This window comes from Dipodomys ordii, unplaced genomic scaffold (genome assembly GCF_000151885.1).
Source record: "Dipodomys ordii isolate 6190 unplaced genomic scaffold, Dord_2.0 Scaffold8, whole genome shotgun sequence".
NCBI classification, from domain to species: Eukaryota; Metazoa; Chordata; class Mammalia; order Rodentia; family Heteromyidae; genus Dipodomys; species Dipodomys ordii.
In genome coordinates, this window is record NW_012267224.1 from 16,493,735 (window position 1) to 16,507,871 (window position 14,137).

Below are 14,137 nucleotides of genomic sequence, written 5' to 3' on the forward strand. Positions count from 1 at the left end.
TCAAAATTTATATAAAATAATCCATAAACTTACATCTACAGAAGCTGGGCTATGGAAAACTACATGCAGCATATATTACTCATGGTAGAGGACATAACGACGTGCAATACAGCTTATAACAGGTTAAGCAAAACAAAAAATTACTAAAATAATAACCTCATGACTTTGAAAACAAAGGATGAAATTTGGTACATTGCTAAGATTCATTCTTCCCTGTGTTTCCAAAGTTAACTGTGAGAATTGTACATGTGACAAAAATAGTCACACCTTCATCCTAAGTCTGGCTTTGATAGGGTAAGAAGTGTCTGAGTGAAAATATGTAAGTTCTAGGGCAAATTTGATAAGATGATCCAGTTTAAAAACATCCTTTTCCAGTGGAGATAATCAGAACTGAAAAATACACATACATGAATGTTAAAAGTAGTCCAAATAAATTTGCTGCATTTCCTCCTAGAACAAGTTCATTTCAGAATTAAAAATTTGTCACATGAACAATGCAAAATCAGTAGCTAACAGTTACGTTCAGTTCACTTTTTTGCTTCAATTACTTTTGCTTGGGTTTAAGTTCTCAGTGATATTTTAATGCAGTATTAGTTAATTGTTTGTTTAGAAATCAAATTTTAATCACGGCTAATAATTAAATTTAGAGATACAGAGATCCAGTTGTGATTCTGTTTATTTATTTCTGCATACAATCCAATTTCAACATAAAAATATTCTTACCAGTGTTTTAGGTTTTTAAGTATATGTAAGATTCATTTTTTTCAAAAAGGAAAAGGATTGGAAGTTTTATTTGACATATTTCACAGTAATAAGCTTCAACATCCGGATGTAATAAAGAAAGACAACAGTCACACTGAAATGGACTTGTAAAACAATTTTAATTTTTACTCAAAATGTGTGAGATGCCATCATTAGCCCTTATCTTACATTTGAAAATATGGAGATAATTGTTCAAGAAAAGAAGAAAAACAGAAGCTAGTGGATTTCAAGCTCAAGTTTCAAGAAAACTTCAGACAAACCAGGTAAACCTCCACACACTCTTATGGTCCAAAATCATCAAACACATACAATTCCATAGTCCCTGTTTCATAAAAATATAAATTATCATTATTTATTAGAAAGAATAGTTTATTTAAAATTAGTTTTTCTTCCTAAATAACATGGTTTCTTGCTTTAAAGGAAAGTTATACTCTCCTACTGCCACCTATTCATAAACTGTCCTGCAGTTTCACTTACAGATTCAATTCCAATTTGTTTGGATTTAAAGAATAAATACCACCTACTCCTGAGAAACTATTCTATCCCCAACTAAGATAAGTGGTCCAGTATTTTACAACAAAGACAGTCATGGCTTTCAACAGCACATTACTGTTCTATGACTGGAGTGACTGAAGTATGGGCCTGAGACAAAGTCTGGAAAGAGAAACATCTAAAAGCAGACACAAAGAATTCTCAGCATAGTGCTTGGTAACATACATATGCACATATTGGAGGTACTGGGGTTTGAACTCTGAGTCTTGAAAATACTAGGCAAGTGCTCTACCCCCTGAGCTACACCACCTCCCCAATCCTTTTCACTTTGAAGGTTTTGTTTTGTTTTGTCCAAATGGGTCCCACATTTTTGGCCACAGCTGGCTTCAGACTCTGTAATGCTATTACCACTACTTCCTCACAACAGAAGTATAATCACAGACAACTTGCTTTGGGTGATGAGATTCTTGCTAAGTTTCTTTCTCAGCCTAAAAACCTTTCAAGTAGCTGGGATTACAGGAAGACATCACCATATCGGGCCATGTTATATAATTTTTAATATGCAAACCCACTAAACCAAATACAATTGTGAAAGGTGAAAAGCACCACCAACCACATAAGCTATATGATTAAGGTCAGCCATAGGAAAATCTCCAGTTGTATAGTTGATTTTTACATGAAAATAAAAATAGAAGCCTTTGTTATTTTCATAGGTAGAGGGCTAAAAACAAAACCCCAAATACCAATTTATTAAAAAAAAAAGACTAGATGGAAAATGGCCCTAGGTTATGCTCTTCCAGATAATTCTGACAATGTAGAAAAAGACATTACAACCACACACACAAAAAAGTATCAGACAGAACAATCAAACAGAAAAATAACAGAAAGCACCCTATGAGGATGAATTTTGTTCGTACCAAAAATATGGTTAAGGACTTAAAAAAATTGCATATAGCAACAGTGCAAGTGACATGTGCGCCAGACCAGATCCACAACCTCTCCACGTAGCCTCTGCTCCCCTTGGCAGCCTCCTACGGACAGTGCACCGGGAATGCCGCCCAGAAACCACAGGAAAGATAGCAGTGCCATTATTCCTATGGAATGGCTGAGCATTCCCCAGGGCAAACACTGTCACAGGCTGTTTTGTTAGCAAGCAGATTTTCCTTAATAAGTTCCAGCCCTTAGTGAAATAGAAGGAATCTTAATTCACCTCCTGCGAAGGCAGGGCATTTGTTAACCTCTTGCCCCTTTATTTTTTGTTCTTGTTGTTTAAACCCCAGTTGTTGGCTAGACAGTCACTAGGGAAAAAAAAATCCTCTCTTTTCAACTCATTTCCCTAAGGTGGGCCCAATGTAAACCTAACACGTGGTAAATTCATATACACGGCTTCTCAAAGTGAAAAATATGTTACAGAGAGTTTCATAGGTTTCCTTTAAACACAGCATTTTATACAGTACAGTACAGTTCGAGATTACTATTCATAACTTATTCCACGTAATAGATAAGTACTTTAAAAGGGTTAGCCACTTAAAGTGACCCAAAGCCTTCTTACACAAAGTTAATACACTTGAACTTTACAAGCATTCTTCAGACCAAAATAAAGTTAATCTTATAATTCATCACATATATACATATTTTAACATGTTCTTTAAATGCGTAAGTACAGATAGGCAAATTTCTTAAAGCACAGATAAAATCTGCCTACAGATAGACTCTGTAATTTTTCTTACAGGTTGGTGTCTGGCTTACACACAAATGCTGTAATACAATATTAAAAAAATAATTTGTGATGTCATTCATTTTATTTCCTTCTGCAAAATCTGTTCACCCTGCAACTCTTTTGGGAGGGTTCTTGACCGTTGTAGAACCACGCTAAGTTCTTCAATTACCTTTGATGGTAACTTATGATCAGGGTCCAAAGTAGCTTTGTTATTCCTGTCTTCAGTCTTCCTCAATGTCTTCATTCCTCGGTTGCTTTTTTGTACTCCATGTGGGAGTTCAGCCTCTGTGTCCTCCAGGCAGTTGAAACTCCGATGTTTTCTGGTGCGATTTCGAAGTTTATCGTCCTTGTGTTCTAGGCACTGGGCCACCATGGAAGCTCTGTCCTTCAGGCTGGGGTCCATGGACTCTCGATCGTGCATTGCACTGAGCCGCAGCCTTTCAAGTTCTGCTCTTGCACTCTGAATGTAACATTAAAGAGTCTCACATGAAAGCAAGATTTGGCACAGCTGATACTTAGAAAATATATGCCACATAACTGTCAATGCGTCTTTTTATACAAGTCCTTCTTTCCATGATGTAGGTTTGTATTTTACTTTGATATGTGACAAGTCTGAATTTATACACACTGGTCTTAGAGCTAACAAAATCAAATAGACTACTGAAATTTATTTAAACATGCGTTTAACCTACTACTTCAAGGATAGTTATTCTCACTGACTCTCATTTCAAACTTTCCCCTTCCAACTAACTTTTGGATACCAAAGCATGTACCCTTAGTTCCTGGGGTTTTAACTACAGGTTTTATTAGGTGGTTGTCTCAACCATGACAGTCAGAAACATGTACTATAGCTCCCTTTTTGAATTTATGATACATATCATATTAAAGAAAATGAGAGGTAGAAAGGCAGAGAAAACCATTCAACTTCTGCTTGCTACTTTATTCTCCACCCAACTTATTTGACTAGTGACCTCTTTTCACCCACATAATGGCTGTAAGGATTGCATGGGTATATCTTTCAAAACACTGTAATTTATGGGTATATGTATATAAAGAAATGCTACATTATCATTAGATTAGAGTGAATTTTCATGCAGTGAATGTTAAGGTCCAGTAAGTGTACAAGCACATTGCAACAGGATCCCTACAACAAGGGGGTAAAAAAGGTGGACTTTTCAAACCAGCATTCAGGGACTCTCTAATGTACAGATTCTTAAAGAGGAACATAACTTAATCACATAGAAGATAGGTTGGGTTTTTTTTCTTTATCACAGTGACAGTTTTCTTTCCTCCATCATCAGACAGGTTTTGAAAACTTAGGTGCTGAAGTTAAGGACTAAGTAGTAATGACATGATGTTGAAGTTTTAAGTATACTATAAAGTATAATATAGCCTAAATGACTGATTTCCTCGTACAGGTGGGGATGTGCAGTAGAAGGGCCCTGTTAACAGTCAGAGGATGCGACAATGGAAGAAAGCAGGAAGCCATGAATGTTTTGCATGAGTAACATGGTGAGTATTGCAGGTTGTGTGGAAACAAAACCAAGCGGGAGGGTCTTGAGGAAAGAAGAGCATAGTTTAGCTGCTGTACTGTCCTTCAAAGATGAGGTATTAATAATTTAACAAGAGAGACAGGTAAGGTGTGAAAGTGAGGTGAGCTTGCAGTGGCTTGCTCCAGGCAGTGTCAGTCAGTGTCACGCACTGAATAGAGAGCAATGGAGCCTAGCTCTTCCAGCTGCAGAGGATAGCTACTACTGTCAAAGCCAGAGCACCAGGAGGGGAAGGGATCCTCAGAGCAAATCCCTCCTATGGCTTTAGTCTTGGTCCTCATATACTTCCCACAGAATCCAGAAATGCGACTCAGCAGTTATATGCAAATTACAGCAGAAACCCTTTTAAATGATGTGTTTCCACTGCATTCGTTTTTAATTTCCATGTTATAAACTATAAAATCATATCTCTAAAGGTAATCCTTATAATGATTTGAAAGCTTTATATAATATTTTCTAGCTTCTATTGCTTATGTTTAACTCAAAGGTGCCTGAAGCCATGTTAGTCAGAGTTTAGAATAGGACCCCAGATTGACCTGAACCCAATGTGATATGCTTCTTCTAGAACAAGAAATTCTCCAGGAGGATAAAGGGAAAGAGAAGCTGGGCAAGAATCCAGATTAGACAGGAGGGGGGAAAAAACGGAGAGAGTGAGGGAAGGGATGACATTATCCAAAATGAAATGGACTCACTAGCTGACAAGTCACTGTAACCCCTCCATATCAAAATAAATACATTGAAAAGGAATCTAGATTATTGCCTTGTTTCATCTGCATCAATGTTCTTTGTTGGTTTATAGATTTCGTTTTTAAAAGTCATTTTTTCTCCCTTCCTTTCTTTTTGAAACAGGGTCTTCGTTCTTGCTATGTACCTTGCCAGGCCTCTAACTACTAGGCTCCCTGGGACTCAAGTCTTCATTCTGACTCACTCTCCTAATGGTGGAACTACACACAGGCACATACCACCATGTCTATCTATACATGGCAATTCTGAAAACTAGTGAATTATCCCATTAAATCTTCCACGTTCTATATTCTTTTTCTCAATAAATGCTAGATATATGCCAGACATTAGAACTTTTTCATGAATATTTAATCATCACAACGATACTTTAAGAAAGGGGCTTTTAACAGCTCCATATGTTTACAGACAAAGCAGCTAAGGACACTCATGATTATATAGGAAGTTGAAGGCGCCACAAGTAGTAACTAGGCTGTACCTTCTAAACATCTTTTATTGTCTATTTATGTGTGATCTTCTTTACAATCAATATAGCTTCCCTGATTAATTCAGCTGGCTCACTACTAATGTTTCTAATTAATTTTAGAAGTCACTTTCTGCAAGCAGCCCTCCTTCCCCTTTTAGATGAAGTACTCTCACATAACTTCCAAAAGAACCTCAAGAAAGCCCGGCCAACAAATATACAAAGATACTATTTCAAAAACAATTCTTCCTAAACCTCACATATCTCCTAATAACTTTTATGTTCTCATGAATGCATTTCCTGAGTAGCTAACAAGTTTTAAAGTAAAAAAGGATAGGCAATATCTTTTCCTAAGAGATCACACTGCTTGTCAGTATGGGCACTATTAATGTTCTTCTGCCTTACCAAGCAACAAATAAAATGAATAGCAGCCTTCATGCAAAATGCCAAATCTTTTTTGTTGCTGTTCAGCGGTCATTTTGAAAAGGGTTGTTAAGAACTAGAAAATCTAGTTGCCATGACTCCAGATACTTTGCCATGGATTTATTCTGAGTGTTTAGAGGTTAATTTGTCGGACCAACCAATTTGAGATTGAGATTTTACCTCTGAATTTCTCTACACATATTTAAGTTTGCTTGGCTACATTAGAGGAAAAAATATAATAGTACTGTGCATATAATAACACTGTAATTAGTAGTCAAGGATTTAAAAATCAGTGACATGCTGATTCACAGTATTTTTTTGTGATGTATAAAGTTATCATTAGGCTTTTCATAGTAATTGTTACTGTGGTTCTGGAGCCAATGAATTGATTAATTCATTAGGCCATATGAAGAAAGAGGATAATCAAAAATAAAAGAAATAGGACAATAGGTAATGTAAGTTAATATGAGACAAACTTCTAACCTACCTCGATACTCCTCCGGGCTTGGGTTGCATTTTTCACAGGTTGGATGGGAATGAGAGGTAAACCTCCAATTTTGGGATTTTTGGTTATTGAACGTTTTCGTTCTTTTCCAGCTGGTGGGCATATATCATTTTCATGCTGTGGAAACACAATTTCGGTTGGTTGGTATGTGATTTTGTTATGTGCTACACACCTTGTGAGTTGCTTGGTTCCTTCTTTATGTACCGACATCAAAAGATCTGCTTTCCATGAAAAAGCCATTTGTGGTTATGATATTGACTTTGGCAGTAGCATGGATCAAGGATGTGAAACTCTTAAGTGAGTTGAGCTTTAAAGTCTCAGTTCAATTTCTAGGTTTCAAACACATGTGTTCTGTACTACTTATTAAACCAAATAGAGGAAAATTTTGGAGGGAAACTGACAAATCTTTTTGTAAGAGAAAAATGAGATACTTGTCTGTGTTTCTAGGTCCTGTAATCAAAGTAACTCTACATTTATTTTCCTCCCCAAACCCATATAGATTTTAATGTAAAAATAATTAGATCTTATATACCCTAAATCAACTTAAGGCATGGCTACTTGAAAAAATAGTCTTTTTTGATGACCTTTTGAAAACCATTACTATTTCGTCTAATTGAATTCCAACAAAATGTTAGTTTTTTACACAAACATTTGTACTGAAAATCATTGTACAACAGGGAGTGAGGCACATTTGTTCTCAAATTATTGACTATATATCTGTCCAATAAACAATTATAGAGATGACTGAAGAAAAGTTAATTGTTCAATGGGGTATAAACATCCACAGGTGAAAATATAAGCTCTTTGGTGATTAATTCTTGAGATATACACATAAAAGATAAATCTTAAAAGAATTCATCTACTCCCTGGGGTAGATTAACTTTTTAAAAGTTGGGAAAAGCAAATTGATTTTAGACAACAATCTATGAGAAGTGCAGAATACCAAGTACAAAATGAGATGTTTATAAATGCTTTGGTAAAATAAAATCCATTTAGTAAACTATACAGTTAAAAGCCTACTAGTTATTTTCCTCTAGTTTTAAGCTATATTTTTATCTTCAGGATGTGGTTACTAAATATAGCCAGGAATTGTACTTATGGATATGCATATATTATATCACTTAATCCTCAAGGATCTTACAATATATAATGTATTTACTTAAATTCTAGTAAAGCACCTACCTTGATTAAATTTTTAATAGTACTATTTCGATCATGGAGAAAGTTATTAGTTCCATGTCATTTTTATATCTTGGTCATAAACATTTAAAAAACATAAGAACTCTGATGTAATTAGGATGCTCATAATGTGGACAGCTGAGAGAAAACTGGCTGAGAACAAAATATGTAACTGTGTGAATTATATTTATACCTTCAAATTGTTGATGTATATTCTTACATGATATTTTGGAGAAACCCGAAACCTCTAGGTCTCAGTGATATGTTCTGCTGTAACTAGTTAATGATTTCAAAAGTTATGTAACAGAGACCAAATTGCTGAGATCATACTTTCATTGTTATCACCCATGATCATACTCAGCACCTCCTCTTATTTCCTCCCTTGACTTCCTTATCCTACTGACTTTGATTTAATTTCATTCATTTTGAGGTAGGAAGTTATTTCACAATGTATTTTCTTTTTCTTGTTTTGTCAGTCATGGGGCCTGAACTCTGGGCCTGGGCGCTGTCCCTCAGCTCTTCAGCTCAAGTCGAGCTTTCTACCACTTGAGCCACAGCACCACTTCCTACAATATATTTTCTTTGTACAAGGTTATTTACTTTAAAATTTTCTTTACAAAACTTACAAAAACAAACAAAAAAACCCAGGCATTTATAACTGAGGGTGGGAATGTAAATACGCTGATTACTTGAGATTTCTAATCCATTCATCACTACTATTGCATGCTTTTCCCCCATTTCCTTCACAGCCTGGCTGAGATTTCATAGTGGATTATTAAACTCATTTCTTTGTAAATTATCTTTAAGTCTTGTGTTTCTTGTCCCTCTATCATACTTTCCTTTGCAAAGTCCTGAACTTAAGTAAATAAAATTGTATTTACTCCATGGCTATCTGCGAATTAATAGTGAAAACACAGATGTAAATTCCTTTCATCTTAAATTTGGTAGTAAAATTTAATTGAATTGTCAGCACTAACTTTAAGTTTTACCATAGGACTACTGTCTTCCTCACAGTCTGGAGTATTTCTCATTTTTTCCTGTGCTATGACACTTCTAATAACCTTTCCTGTCTCATAAGTGGTCATCTAACTGATTTAATTCAAAAAATTATTACTAATCACTGAGAGTATAATTTCCCTGTGATGAAACCTACCAATTTGCTTTTAACTATAGCCACATTACTCCTCTTTGCAATCAGAGTCTGCTCTGATTGCAAAGTAACCTTTCTGTAGTCATGTCTATAATTGCTCAGTATGCTAGAACATGTAGTCAATAATTTGAAGAGAAATGTGATCACTCTTAGTTATATAATAATTTTCAGCAATGATGTACAATTGTGTACTTGATCACACTGCTACTTCAAGTCTGCCGAGGACCTCAATTTCAGTAATCTCTCTCCATCTCTATCACAAAATCACTCCCAACTATCAGATTTCTCCATCGCATATTAAAAATATATACTCTTCCTTCTTAATTATAAACACTCTGACCCACATCCCATAACTACTCTGACTGCTTGCTTATAGTCACAACTTTGCTATCTCCATAGCAAATTACTTGACAGAATTTTACTGACCCAGTTTTCCTTCTGATTCCTTTCTTCTTTCTTTTTCTTTTACTTATTTTTCTATTCTGCATGATCTTTAATGTTTTCAGTGTCCCAGAGCTTATTCAAGCTTTCTCTCCTCATCTTCCTTCTCCACTGTGTCTTATTTTGATGCAGTCCTACAGCTTTTGACACAATCCAAATGCTTTCTTTTCCCAAATAAACATTTCAAACTGAAATCGTGGTTCAACATGATACCGAGCCTATCGCTTTGTGTGCCTCAAATTCATGTAGCCTAAACAGAACTTTCAATTTGCTTTTACATGTCTGGCAGTCCCATGTATATTTGCCAACTACCCAGGGCCTAAAAACTAAGATTTTTCCTTGGTGTCTGCTCCTTTTCTCAAACTTCTACAGCAAGACTATCCAAAAGCTTTATTGTCTCCTATCATATCCACCATCATTACTCTTGTCTGAGCTAATATCTTTTCAACAGCTGCTCTTCCTTCTCTCATCCAACCCCTATAGGGTAGATCCAACAAAATAACCACACTTATGAATTACAGAATCTGTCTCAAGCCTTCCTTAGACCAACCAATCTTTATGAAATAAAACCAAGATCATAATGGTACTCTAGGATTTGAGTCTGCTGGCCCTATTCCTAGAAATATACCTCCTAAATACCTGTAAGCTTCATTCCCTCAACTCACATATGACCTACTCAGAAAGCCAGTCCTTAAGAACATTTCTGTTTTCTTCCTTACCTCACTCATACTTTCTTCTTTCCCAGTTAATTACATTGACTGTTCCACATTATCACATGGATGTCCATCTGAAATATAATATTTGTTTTCTTTCCCTTTGCCTGGCTTAGAAATGATAAGTACAAATACTGTAGAAGGCAGGAGGCCCCATAGGTATAGAAGATACATACAGAAGAACTATGCTAGAATAAAAAAGCTTCCTTTTCAGACCTTCTCACTAATTTTATATTTAGAAAAAGATATTAAATTACCCAATAGCTACTACAATGGAAAAGTACAGGTCTGAAGGGAAAGCAAAAGTCCGAAGGGAAAGTTTCCTAAAAATGAGATATCTAAGTTGAAAATTAGCGGAACCTTGAAACAAAGATGAGGAGGCAGATGTTAGCTACTACAAAAATTTTCTGAGCACCAGAAAGAAGTTACTGTAAGGGGCATTTACTATTAGTCAATGTGTGTGCTCATTAACATATATTAATAGGTGCTATTTTGCTGTTTCCTTATTGTTTGTGGTATATGTATAAAACCCAAGGAAGCCTCTGTGTTAAATGAAATACTAATGATCTCCAGACATGAAATGAACAGGGACCAGGACAAATGATATGTGAGGTAGGAAGAAATAACTTAGTTATGAGATTATTTTCTGCTTCCTGTCAATCACTTGAGTTTCAGCTACAGCTTATAAACTTCAATTATTAAAAAAAATGAGTTTAAATGTGCCATAGACACTGTAACACCTTTAGACTGAAACACTAATAGTACTTTAGTAAAATAAATCAAATCCAGAGGGTTTTAGTTTGCATAATTTAAACAAAATTATAAAAGTGTGAGTTTTCATAATAAAAAGTTTGTAAACAGTGAGAAGGTAGTCTTTACCAGCAATAATAGTCCCAAGTAGTAATAGTAGGGGCAGGAAGAGATAAGGCATGTTTATTAATCACTAGAAAGGCTAACAAATTAGATGAACAGAGAAAACTGTTTTCAGAACAAATAAGAACTACATTTGGGGGTGAGTTAACTTCTTCCTTGTAAAAGAAGTGAGAAAGTAGCTACTCAGTAATGAAGAGTGGCAAATTAATCGTTACCAATAAATTTCAATGCTCTGTGAGAAACATTGTTGGGAATTCAGCCAGACAAGGTTGGGAAAGAAACCAATTCAATTAATGGGACTATTTAACCTTCTCAGAAACAGTGAGTTCTCCTTCATGGAGGAGACTAAGTGGGAAGCTGAGTTTAAGTTCTGACATCTGAGAACCTTGAGTTTCAACCACTAAGTGAACAGTACTAGGAAAACAACATTGCTACAAGCAATCCCTGAGTTGGCGTTTACAAAGGATCCTTCACTCATAAGTTTAAAGAAATGTATGATTATGTCCTTCTTTCTAGAAAGGCAAGGATTGGAAAAGTGAGAGAATAAAGGAAAGGGGACACATTTTCAAAGATCTATGTGGATATGATCGTTTAAAGTATGACAGTTGAACTAAATACCTCTTTATACTCCCATCATTAAGCAGCTCCTCTCTATACCAAAGAATGATGGGTCAGAAAAAAAAAATCAAAGTCTCAAAAGAGAAGAATAAACTCTTTTAAAGGAAAATAAAATGGATAAATTTGGAATTTCCCAATTGAAACCAAAATGAACATGAGAATGAAAGTGTATGTCAACTGTGTATTACCTAAAACTCATATTAAAAATTCCTTGACAGTCATAACCACATTAACATTGATTATGAAGGAAGTTATTATATTTTATTGGACAGGTGAAATAGATATCATACCTGAGCAAGAAAGATACTGGCCATCCATTCCATCTGAGTTTGTGAACTATCGCAACACAGATGCCTACAAAAGAAGATTTATACAATGAACAGTCCACAAAGACAACTGGCTTTTCTTCACTGTGTCAGAAATCCATCAAAATTTCTCCTGCTTTATGGCTCCATGCAATCAAAAGTAGAATATTTTAGTAAAAGTGATTGCAGATTTCTACTGGCAAACATCAAATAACAGTGCAAATATGCTAATTTAAACAAACTACAGCAAAAGGCTTCAGCATCTGCTGCATGATTAGAACTACTTTGGAAAAGCAGAAAGGTCAATGCCATTTTGCTTTTTCAGGCACATGACAGGAAAACATCTTTTTATCCAGAAAGCCTGATTCTATTGCATTTGAACCATTTTATAAGGAAATTTTCTTGTGGTGTGTGTGTGTGAGAGTGTATGTGTGTGTGTGCGTGTGTGTGTGTGAATGTTGTGGTCCTGGGGCTTAAAATCAGGGTCAGGGTCCTTTCCCTTGGATTTTTCACTCACTAGATTTAGCATTCTATCAATTGCCTCACAGCTTTAATTCTGGCTTTTGGTCATTATTTGAACACAGAGTATCACGGACTTTCCTTCCCAGGCTGGCTTCAAACCACAATTCTCAGTTCTCAGCCTCCTGAGTAGTTAGGATTACAGGTGTGAGCCACCAGCACCTGGCCATAACTGCAAATTTTAAAGAAAGCTTATATACAGTCTCCATCATTATCATTAAAAACACCAATCCCCACAGATTCACACACACACACAAAACCCACAGAAAAAAACACTACATATCCAATAACATTGTTTCAGTAACTCTTTGTTCAAAACCTAAATAAAAGGAGCCGGTGTCCATGAGCTTTTCATAGTCTTTGGAGGAGTTGAGCATGCAAGCACACTGTAACAGCAAAAAAAAAAAAAAAAAAAGCAAAAACTAGAAACAGCAAGTGTAACATAAGAGGAGGTCAAATTATGATTCTTTTCTTTTTTTCTTTCTTTCTTTCTTTTTTTGGTCAGTTGTGGAGCCTGAACTCTGGGCCTGGGTGCTATCCCTCAGCTCTTCAGCTCAAGGCTAGCGCTCTACCACTTGAGCTACAGCCCCTCTTCCAGCTTTTTCTGCTTATGTGATGCTGAGGAATGGAACCCAGGGCCTCATACATGCAAGGCAAGCGCTCTAACACTGAGCCACCTTCCCAGCCTCAAGGTTATTTTCTATAAGAAACAAATGTGACTGCATTAGAATGGCAGCATAGACCTTTCAATGCAGTGATAATCTTATACTTCTGAACTCCAATAGTATACTTCTGAATTACTAAAGGTAAGTTATTGGAAACCAAAGGTAAAGATAAAATTTCTAAAAATGATTTGCTTCCATTGTCAGTCCTATCAGGATCACTCACAGTCATGATCTCTTCTTATTACCATACCCAAAATATAAAATTATCTTTTGTCTTCACAAATGTATGTTAACTTTTGTACATACAAAGAAGCAATAACTAATGACTAAAGGCAAAAGCTAACCAATGAGAGTTCAGGGGCAACTGCACTGCTGGGTCATTAGGAGAAGCATCTATTGTAGACGTGGGGTCACTGCAGGCCCATGTGTAATGCACATGCAGATAAGAAGTCCCAACGTGCTTATTCCAAATTACAGAACCTGAGGAAGATGAGGGCTGAGGGAGTCACACATTCACCATCCTGGGGATTCTCTTGGGAGAGGATGCCCAGGAAAGTTTTAAAGCAGGAGAGAAGAGTATCTGGCAGCTCAACAAAGAATGTACCAGACAACAGAAAGCATGCAGAGAATGAAAGACTTCTGGAACCTTTAGGTAGAATAAAGAAGGCATGGAGCCAGGCGCCGGTGGCTTATACCTGTCATCCTAGCTATTCAGGAGGCTGAGATCTGAGGATTGCGGTTCAAAGCCAGCCCGGGCAGGAAAAGTCTGTGAAACTCTTATCTCCAATAAATGACCAGAAAACCCTAAGTGGCACTGTAGCTCAAGTGGTAGAGCGCTAGCCTTGAGCTGAAGAGCTGAGGGACAGCGCCCAGGCCCAGAGTTCAAGCCCCATAACCAAAAAAAAAAAAAGACATGGCCCTGAGGACACAGGCTATGGGTAGATGCAAGGATATTGAAGAGACTCAATGTGGTTTAGTGATTGCTAAGACACAGCAGGCTAGGGAGGATACAAAGCAA

General features: G+C 36.3%; 1 protein-coding gene across 2 annotated transcripts in view; it reads right to left on the bottom strand.

Moving 5' to 3' along the window:
* Positions 1-661: 661 nt before the first annotated feature.
* Arap2 (ArfGAP with RhoGAP domain, ankyrin repeat and PH domain 2) overlaps positions 662-14,137 on the bottom strand; it is a 143,953-nt gene continuing 130,477 nt past the window's right edge. For both annotated transcript variants that reach the window (XM_013009096.1, XM_013009097.1), the window contains 3 exons: positions 11,921-11,984; positions 6,639-6,773; positions 662-3,434 (listed from right to left, as the gene is read on the bottom strand). In XM_013009096.1, the coding sequence (XP_012864550.1) occupies positions 3,051-3,434; positions 6,639-6,773; positions 11,921-11,984 (583 nt within the window). In that variant the 3' untranslated portion in view covers positions 662-3,050. The remainder of the gene's footprint in view (positions 3,435-6,638; positions 6,774-11,920; positions 11,985-14,137) is intronic.